At 39.6% G+C, this 11,070-nt stretch overlaps 1 protein-coding gene across 1 annotated transcript in view; it reads right to left on the bottom strand.

The window, feature by feature from the left end:
- Positions 1-5,194, bottom strand: part of LOC108909705 (protein argonaute-2) — a 31,251-nt gene extending 26,057 nt beyond the window's left edge. The window contains exon 1 of the mRNA XM_018714110.1: positions 5,088-5,194. Coding sequence (XP_018569626.1) covers positions 5,088-5,106 — 19 coding nt within the window. The 5' untranslated portion in view covers positions 5,107-5,194. The remainder of the gene's footprint in view (positions 1-5,087) is intronic.
- Between the last annotated feature and the right edge of the window lie 5,876 nt (positions 5,195-11,070).

Below are 11,070 nucleotides of genomic sequence, written 5' to 3' on the forward strand. Positions count from 1 at the left end.
AGAATCTGTTTTACTTTTGTTTGTTTGTTTCAAATTCAATAGGCCTGATTAATAAATCTAGTAAATAAAATTCCCGTTTGTATTCATTCTTAACACCGATAAGATTGATAAATTCCGCTCAGTAAAAAAGTCGCACTATCTTTTTGTGACCTACACTGATAAGTCCGTTTATTTTAAAAGGAAAATAACACTACACTCAGAGAACTACGTTGATTAAAAGTAAGAGAAATATAACCGACCCCTAGAATTAAACTTTTTTCACTGTAGCTATCCCGAGTACTTACTCTAAACCGAGGGTAGGTTTCACGTGGAGTTTCCCCCACGTAAAAGATTGGGAAACTGGCGCCCGAGACAAAACCGCACAAAAAGATTTAACCCGGAGTACGTTTCTGTGACGTCACTCACCACCGCCGGCTGCCAACCACCGCTGCCGATAAACTAGTAGTCGAGGGTCGTCACAAAATTAGGCGTCCAAATAGGGACGTCAGTGACGACAATAAATCTAGAAAATTAGAATTCGAAATTGTGAATTAAGATTCCGTTTAGAGTTGGTAGTATACCGGGGGCGGCCACAAGTAACGTCTGAACCGAACCGTCACCACCGTAAAATCAAAGCCAAGTAAATAAAAGTACGTTACAAAAATTTGGCGACAAAGCAAAGGGACGTTACAAGGTATTAAAATATCGATTTGAAATTTTCAGAATCGAGATTTTTTTCAACCTAGAAGATGATAAAATAATGGGAAAAAAAATTAACCAAAAAAAAATTCAAATTTTTACTGGCTATAAGTCGCACTATCGTCTTTAATACTGTGAAGGTCATTTGTCTCGAAAGCTCTTTTTTATTTTTAAGCCAAACAGAAGGGGATGCTATCTCTGTAAACAACAATCTGAAAAAATTAGTTAAAATAATACAGTTATAAAGGCTATACTGTATACTCTGCATCGGACCGTGAACGTAATTGACCATTCCGATACTGTTTTTAAGAATATCATATTTATAACTGTATTATTTTAACATATTTTTTTTTCAAATTGTTGTTTACAGTTATTTGCTACCTGTCAGTTTTTTCTTTTTTTAAAGAATGCCATATTTACGGATAGCACTCCCTTCTGTTTTACTTAAAAATAAAAAAAGAAGACCTTTTGAGACAAATGACCTTTACAGTATTAAAGACAATAGTTCGACTTATCGTCAGTAAAAATTGGATTTTTTTTATCANGACTAACAGTATGGTTAAAATTGAGGTACTTTGGCATTTATTTAAATTATTCGTCTGTTCTCATGAGCATTGAAATTTATCTCATTCACTAGCGGGAACCATTGCGAATACATTGATATATAATATTCATTTATGTTAGTTTCTTCGATGATTTGTGTCCTCATCTGAAGCTCTGTTACACGGTAAAAATATACATACTAAATCGTCCCCTTAAATCTGACAAAAACTAAAGTATGCAGTTTTACGACTAGTAGGCTATGATGCCATGTGTCATTTTTGACGTTTACAAAGACTGCACATTATCACATACTATTCCATGATCTTAGAAAATGCCTCCAAAATTTTCATTTCGTGAAAGAGTTGACAAATAAGTTTCCAAAGGAAATTTAGTGTGAATGTATGGGTGTTACTGGAAATAATTTAATCGGTTCACATTTTTTATCTGATAATTTGAACGGAGCAGCCTATGCTGAATTTTTAACTAACAATTTGGCCCATTTACTAGAAGATGTACCTCTAGCAAGTAGAGGTATGATGATATTCTAACATGATGGATGTCTTGCACACTATTATCGACCAATAAGACAATTGTTAGACCAAACAGGTGGATAGTAAAGGAAGTCCTATACCATGGCTTGCTAGGAGCCCCGATCAAGGGTCGGCAACTGGCGGACCGCGGTCCAGATCCGGACCGCAAAAGGTAAAATACTGGACCGCCAAAAATTTTTTGAAAATATTAATTACTCAAATAAATTATTTAAAAAATATTTTTTTACGTTTGAGTGCCACCCTTATCATTTTTTCTAGTATTTTACAATTGTGACTGATTTGAGTTCTTAATGCAAATGAAAATAAAAAATTAATAAGAAATATGAATATTTTTCTGGACCTCATTAAAAAATTTCAAAAGTATCCGGACCCCACCTAAAATTACTTGCCGACCCCTGCTCTAGATTATTATGTAAGGAGCACACGAAGGATCTCGTGCATGAGACCAAAGTTACAACACGAGATCAATTAATACACAAAATACAAGAAGCGGCAATAACTGTTCGAAGCGAAATAAGGTAACGGGCTTGTGCCTGCATAACAAGTCAAGGCAGTCACTTCAAGAACCAAATTTATTTTACAAATTTATGGACTTTTCTCTCAATTTTTTATGAGAACTAGATTATGTGTCTCCCACTATAATTTTTGTGTAATTGCAGGAATTAAAAGAAAATTTCTGAAAACTTTATACATCATTCGAAAGATAATGAAGTTTTTAAAATAATTTGTACGTTTAATGTATTCACAAAATTTTTGAAATAAATCGTCGTGAATGTACAATTGTATTGAAGTTTCTAGTTTAGCTCCTATTAGCTCATATCAAAGTATTTAACATAATTTTGTTACATAACTTGAATTAGGTACTATGCGTATTAACAGTAGAAGAACAAAAAAGTGCAAAAAAGTTTTCTTTTTTAAATTTTACAATTAGTAGTATTAGATGGTACACTCCTAAGAAAACAGTAAAATTTAATTACCTCGAAAACTATCAACTTTTGGATAATGCATATTATGGTTCATTCACTGCAAATTGCTATTCATTTATTCAGTCACTGCAAATTGTCTCTACTAACACATCTTCAAATGAATACGTCGACTAACCAGTCACCCTGTATATAAGATAAACAAGATGTTTTTAAATATCATTAAACAGTAACAACAACTAGTAATGAAAATTATTTATTTTCTTCCGATAAATGACATTATCATGTACATCATTTGAAAAATCTGCATCCACAAAGTCAAGATCAGATATTAATATGATAAATTTACAGGTTTTTTATTAAAATATTTCAATATTTACTACCAATTTTGGCAATACGACCAAAATTTACTATGATACTAAATCTGTTAAAAAAACAAATATAATCTTACTAATTAGCCTTAATTAAATTATATTCTTTATATTCAATATTTAACTAAGGGAAATATCTTATCGGATCTTTAAAGTCATTTAACAAATTTTGCTGAGTTATTTTCTAATTTTGAGCAATTCAAATAAATTTAAAAAACTAAATAAGGATTCTGAACGTGTCAAGTTTACATTTGCCAAGTCAATAATTATTATGAGAATTACAAATTTAGATTCAAGACAATTTAGAATTTTAGATTAGAACCTGATGCTGAATGGAAAAGTAAAGATAAAAAATCACAGCCTACAATTTCTATATATGATGAAGATAATCTCAAATTATGCATAAATCTGCACAATTGATTGGCCAGTTACTACTAAGTTTAATGAGATTTGATGTGAATAAGTTGTCTATGCATTTGAGGCACTTTACTTACTGTTTTGCTCGCCAGTACTGACATTCATGGATAATTTTTTTGAGTGAGTCTTGTGATGTTTTGCCACGGTACTCGGGTGCGAGTGGGTTAGTCGGGAGAGTGTTCTCAGGCTAATTGGTGCCACAAGACACTCTGGGTGGGTGTTTTGTGAGTTTGCACCTAACATCCATTGCACACCTGGAATTGACACTGGGAGGGGTATCAAGAACAGTACGAAAATGCTTAAATTTGTTTATATGTTTAATATACAGAATAGTTTGGTGATAAGTAGTATCACAGTTGCTTATCGATTGTGCAGTAGATATATCACACCCTGTATATGTTTAATGTTAAATAGACACAGTCATATTTTCCAATAGAGGCGAAGGACATACTCACTAATCATTGATTCATTTATTAACTAGATAATAGGGTGCTCAGGTATGCTTTCCAATCATTTACAAGCATATATAGTGGCCAGTGACTGGCCACTCACTAAGAAAGAATCACCTCATCTCACCATCACAATAGCCAAGTCCTGACCTGCCCCGACAAGAGGCCATATTTGTCTGAGGTATTTACATTTTGCTTTAGTTACATATATATTTACGCCCGCAAGATAGATAACAAATATTTACATGTTTTCAACGTAATAATCGACAACCGATTTCTACCCTTCTTACCCTTTTCAACCCTTTATTTCTCCTTACGAAAAAACGCAAAGCTAAATAATAAATAATTAGGAATTTGTACTATGGTTGTGAAAAATAAAAAAACAAAGTTGGCCGATCAAATTGAAAATTGACAATGTCATAACTTTTAGTTCTCAATAACTTTCTGAAGTAAATATATTTTATATTTTTAAAAACAAAGATACTTTACTCTTGACAATTTTTGAAAATTAATCGTAAATACACCCTGTACATTAATTAATTTAATCAACTTTCTAGTTTAAAGCCAAGCCAGGTATGATGGCCAGAAGCTCAAATTTCAACTCGAATACAAAATATTTTCTGTCATTTACACCCCACGTGCGCTCAATCCGTGCACACTAATAGAAAACTTGAAGTTTTTTTTTCAATTAAAGAATCAAAGCAATTTGGAAAGTATAAATAGTCTGTTAGTCGACACGACAATACTAAGTAAAGGGTCAAATTGAAACAATGTCAAGTTGTAATCATGCTCAAGATCCTTTAAAATCTTATAACCAAGTATTAATATTGTTAGTCTAAAATTGAAACGTATGTTGCAACTAACTTTTTTTACCATTTGATAAAAAAAAGTCTAGAATATTGCTAACCGATACGTATCTCAATTTGCTTTAAATTATGAACAAATTATGAAAAATATGTTTATCAACCACGAAAAAAATATATTTTGATAGTAAAGAATACAGTTTATCAGAAATGGAATATTTGCCAAGTCTATCTATAGTTAGGGACTTCCCCTACGTCTCTACAATATATTTTACAAAACATAATTTGTAAGTAGTTCAGCAAAGTTGTAATATATAGAAAATATTAATATTGAAATCATTATTATAAATACCTTTCTTTTTGCCAGCCATTTTACAATAAAATTTCTACAATGGATTTCTTTTCCTCGAAACTACAAATGACAAATTCTAACTTAGCACCCGTCACCTGTCACTGGTCAGAATTAATCGCATAGATTAATCGTCACTAGCGATGGGAGATTTCGAGTGAAAAATCGAGTGTTACTCGATTATTGAGATCACTCGAGATATCTCGAGATGTTTACTCCCACCACTCGAGTGATTATTACCCTACGGTTGCACCCCAAAATGTTAGTGCATACTGCAAATAGTCACTGATTGCGTAACCTTTTTTTTAGAATAAAACGAAAAAGTGATTAGGTTTTGAAGTGCGTGAGCTTTTTTTTTTTAGCTACGCTTATAAGTAATATATGACTAATACAAACATATTTGTGTGCCGCTGGGATGAAAACGACCAATATCTCGTATCTCGAGTGATCACTCGATTATTAGAAGTACTCGATTACAGATAACTCGATTATCAAAATTGGTCGATTATGCCCATCACTAATCGTCACTACCAAGGCACAGCTTATTACAGCTGGAAGAGTTCGTGTCGGCGCCTTTGATGTAGCGGTCGAGAACCAAGCGAGACGGAATCGTGCTAACTCTCTCAGATAAAGCGGAATTGTCGGGCCTAATATTAAAATAATTTTTATTATTGAAATAAAATATTTACTTTCTACCTGGCAGTACCGTAATAGGTAATTTTAATAATATGAAATTTGAATTAGAATATTACGTGGTATGACATTAAAAGTAGAAAATAGGTATTTTAGATAGGTAATTTTAGGTTTTGTACTTGGAGTTAATACGGATTATTATAAGAAAACTTGAATAGTAATTAAAATTCCTTGTTGTAAGTTCCTGTTTACTGACGTAATCCTTAGAGAAGAAAATGGTTAAAATCGCGTTCTTTTCGAAAAAAAAATCGTTAATATCTTGAAAACGGTAGATTTTAGAGAAAAGTTGCATATGAACATTTTTGTTCAGGATACTCCAAAAAGCCTATAAAAATGTAATTCGAGCGAAAAAATAGAAAATTACGAATTTGTTTAATAAAAATTGTTTAAACAATGTTTGACCATTAGTAACGTCTGGCAACATGCGGATATGATTCAAGGGTAATTTTTTTAGTAAGATTAAGAAAAAAAATTCGAATGAGAATCATGTTCCTGGCGGGAGCAACGATACAGCCTGGACTAAAACTTATACATATTATAAAACATACCTACAATATAATATACAAAAAAATATAATAACATAATATATAGTATTAAAAATATAATCATTACAGATTTCTCCATTATTATAAGTTTATTTTTTGAATATTCCTAAAATTTTGGTTTATAGTTTATAACGTATAATAAATTCTAACCCTTAAATATAACTTAAGTACAAATTCTTTCGGAAAAGAATGACACGGATGACTAAAAGGTAGTCTTTTAATTAATTCAAGAAATATGCTACAAATGTTATTTTATGTGGATAATTGTTCAAAATTATCTTGAAATATCTTTTCAGTGTTACAAATGAGCTCAACAAAGTTAAGGTATCTTCATTTTCATTATTATATAAAATAAAAATAAATCAACAAAATTATACCCACGCCTATGATTGCAATTCTTACTACCCGTTGTCGTTATTCGTCTGAACGAACGCCAAAGCCGTCTTTACCGCTGGAAGGCGGAGCATAAACGCTGCGCGGCGGAATCTACGCTAACCGTTCCCGCCAAGACAGTTGGGGAGCTGTATAAGCTGTGACCAGGGTCCAGGGTCACTACGTCACTCTATACGAAGGGTCTTCCGCCCACAATCCAATATTTCTGGATCTGGGGCGAAGACAGAGATATGAAGGCACCTTCACGAGGAGGTTCACTGACTGGGAGCGTTTCCGAACAGTAATGCAAGGAAACATGGCGCTCCCAGTCATCGAAACCACCCATGATCTGGAGGCGGCAATCCTCTCCCTTGAGACTGACATTAAAAACGCCCTGACTCAGACTACGACGGAGACTATTGTCCCCCGACTGACAAACCCCCGGGGCACCCTCCCCGATGACATAAAAAACTTAATACGTGACAGACGACGTGCGAAACGGCTTGCCACCCGCACCCGCCTCCCCCGACACAGACATGACTTAAACGTACTTAACAGACGGGTGAAGGCGGCTCTGGATGAACTGGCCCAGGATAACTGGGCTAGGCACCTGGAGTCGCTGGATCCACAAGACAACAGCCTCTGGAAAACGCAGAGGGCCCTGCGACAGACCGCTCGCCGTAAAATTCCTCCAATCCACGGTAGTGTGGGGGTGGTTTACACGAACCAGGAAAAGGCCGAGGCTTTCGCCGATAGCCTGGAACTGCAGTGTAGACTGCCTCAGCTGCCCGACGAAGACGAGGAATTCGAGATAGTGGCTGAGCGCGCGGCCCGACGCGTCGACAGAGAGCCAGACAATGACATAATCCCCCCCGCAACACCTGACGAACTAAGACTGACAATACGCAGACTTAAAAACAGAAAAGCCCCCGGACCCGACAATATACATAACACGACACTTAAACGACTACCACACAAGGGCCTCATGGCCCTACTAAACATAACAAACGCGACACTCAGACTAAGACACTTCCCTACCCGCTGGAAAACAGCAAACATAATCCTTATCCCAAAACCCAACAAAGATCACACCATCCCATCCAACTACCGGCCCATTAGCCTGCTCCCGGCTATGAGCAAAGTGGTAGAAAAAATTATCCTAACCCGTCTAAGAACCCACTCCCAAGAACTGCAAGTCATTCCAGACGAGCAGTTCGCCTTCCGACCCAATCACTCCACTGAACTCCAAATCCTTCGCCTTACCGAGCACATCACGGCGGCCTTCAACAGGGGACAGTACACTGGTGCTGTCTTCCTGGACGTCGCAAAGGCCTTCGATACGGTTTGGCATGAAGGCCTACTGATGAAAATGCTCACCAACCAATATCCCATATCCTTTACCAAACTCATAAAATCCTACCTACACCACCGAAAATTCCGCATCCAAATCCAAGATTCCCTTTCCACCACCCGTCCCATGGAGGCCGGTGTCCCCCAGGGCACCGTCCTGTCCCCACACCTATACACCATTTACAACTCCGACATCCCACATCCCCCCAACACCAACATATACTTATACGCCGACGACCTGACAATCACATCCCAATCCGTAGATCCTAGATATTCCGTCTACCTCCTCCAAAGCTCCTTAGACCAACTTGAAACCTGGTGCAACAGGTGGAAAGTCAAAATTAATCCCAACAAAAGTTCGGCTATCCTTTTTACCAAACGAAAAATCCCACAAAACCTTGACAGACTGACACTATCCCAGGAACCCATCTCCTGGAATCGACAAACACGATACCTGGGCGTGACGATGGACCAGCGTCTCACGTGGAAACCGCACATCGTGGAGACGGTGGCGCGAGCGAAGACCACCAGGGCTAGGCTCTATCCCTTACTCAAAGGTGGAAACACCCTCAGTTTAAGGAATAAGCGAACGCTTATCAAGGTGGTACTTCAACCGCAGCTAACCTACGCCTCCACGGCGTGGGGTCACGCGGCAAAAAGCCACTTAAAGTCATTACAGGCTGTGGAAAACATAGCCCTCCGCACGGCCACCGACGCGCCCTGGTACGTAAGAAACACTGACATATTACGAGACTTACAATACACAAACGCTACACAGACAATAAGACAAAACGCGGAGAAACGATTTGACGTAGCCGCTAGACATGACAATCCCCTCCTCAGGCAAGCCGTTGACTACGTACCCGACGTGACCGACAAACACAAAAGACCTAGACACCAACTTTTTGACCCTGGGTGACCACCCCAATGACCCCCCCCCTGCCCGCTAACCTTTTCTGTTTCAGAGACAGCCAGGATCAAGAAACGAAGACAACGACACACACACACACACACACACACACCCCCATACCCTCCTTAACCCTCCCCTCCCGCGCTAGCCTAAGGGCCACCTTAGCAAAGCGCATCCCAGGCTGCATAGCCGCACTACCCTACCCAACCATACCACACATAAACATGACACTACCCCCGGGGTTTACACAGACGAGCCGGCGAAGCAAGAAGAGCGCCAGAAGAAAGGGCCCTAGCCGGCGGGGCCCAGCCAGGACAAAAGGAGGTCCCACAAAGCGCCTACACCGGCCGCATTTGCGGTCGGGGTAGACGACGGATGGGGCCCACCTACGAAGGCTGTCCAGGCCTACACGAGATGAGGCAGGATAAAGAGGGATAATCTCCCTCGACCCCAAATCATTGAGGCCAATTTCTAGCCATGGAATAATGGCGCGCTCGTTGCAATGCACTTTACCTCACAAACAAACACGTCCGCTCAGCTCGGCTGCTCGCTCTGAACTGAATATAAGTAACGAGTATGAGTATTCCATATAATGTTGATAAAGATATGGGTTTGGTTTTTAATAAAACTATACAGCTTAAAACTTACACATCGTATTCCCAGTATAATATAATAACAAATAGAAAACTCTTAAGCACTAAATAATTATAAACACAATTCTTGCAATACTATAATTTACAATTTTCAGAGGATAACCTANGGATGGGGCCCACCTACGAAGGCTGTCCAGGCCTACAGGAGATGAGGCAGGATAAAGAGGGATAATCCCCCTCGATCCCAAATCATTGAGGCCAACTTCTAGCCATAGAATAATGGCGTACGTCACTCTTCACCACAGAACATCCCATACAGTTGAGAACAGGGCGACTAGACTTGTAGTCTCCATGGTTGAAAAGTTGAGATGAGAAACCTTAGAGCATAATATACTACATCGACTCATTTAGCTGACTCTGCACAAGTTTCTATCGACAGAACGACACATTACGGACCCGTAGGATGCCCCGACGTCATCGACATTGCCCTCTTAAAAATCTATACCGTTAAATGTCCAAATATCCACCCAATACGAAGCGACTTCCGCCCACAATCTAATAATTCTGGATCTGGGGCGAAGACAGAGATATGAAGGCACCTTCACGAGGAGGTTCATTGACTGGCAGCGCGCGCCACTATTCCATGGCTAGAGATTGGCCTCAATGATTTGGGATCGAGGGGGATAATCCCTCTTTATTCTGCCTCATCTCGTGTAGGCCTGGACAGCCTTCGTAGGTGGGCCTCATCCGTCGTCTACCACGACCGCAAATGCGGCCGATGTAGGCGCTTTGTGGGACCTCCTTTTGTCCTGGCTGGGCCCCGCCGGCTAGGGCCCCAGGACCATTATCCGCTGCAGCGGCTCCAAACTCAAAACACAGAGGCCGTGGCGATAGCGGTGAGATTGTGTGGTATGGTTGGGTAGGGTAGTGCGGCTATGCAGCCTGGGATGCGCTTTGCTAAGGTGGCCCTTAGGCTAGCGCGGGAGGGGAGGGGGCCCCAGACAATTGCCATCGGGGACTTCAACGCGAAGTCCCCCATATGGCACAGCGGGACGACGACCACAAGAGGTCGCGTCCTGCTGAATTACCAAGACAGACACGACGACTTGACTATACTCGGACCGACAGAACCGACACATTACGGACCCGTAGGACGCCCCGACGTTATCGACATTGCCCTCTTAAAATCTATACCGTTAAATGCCCAAATATCCACCCAATACGAAGGGTCTTCCGCCCACAATCCAATATTTCTGGATCTGGGGCGAAGACAGAGATATGAAGGCACCTTCACGAGGAGGTTCACTGACTGGGAGCGTTTCCGAACAGTAATGCAAGGAAACATGGCGCTCCCAGTCATCGAAACCACCCATGATCTGGAGGCGGCAATCCTCTCCCTTGAGACTGACATTAAAAACGCCCTGACTCAGACTACGACGGAGACTATTGTCCCCCGACTGACAAACCCCCGGGGCACCCTCCCCGATGACATAAAAAACTTAATACGTGACAGACGACGTGCG

The sequence above is a fragment of the Anoplophora glabripennis genome, unplaced genomic scaffold, assembly GCF_000390285.2.
Source record: "Anoplophora glabripennis isolate ALB-LARVAE unplaced genomic scaffold, Agla_2.0 scaffold465, whole genome shotgun sequence".
Taxonomy (NCBI): Eukaryota; Metazoa; Arthropoda; class Insecta; order Coleoptera; family Cerambycidae; genus Anoplophora; species Anoplophora glabripennis.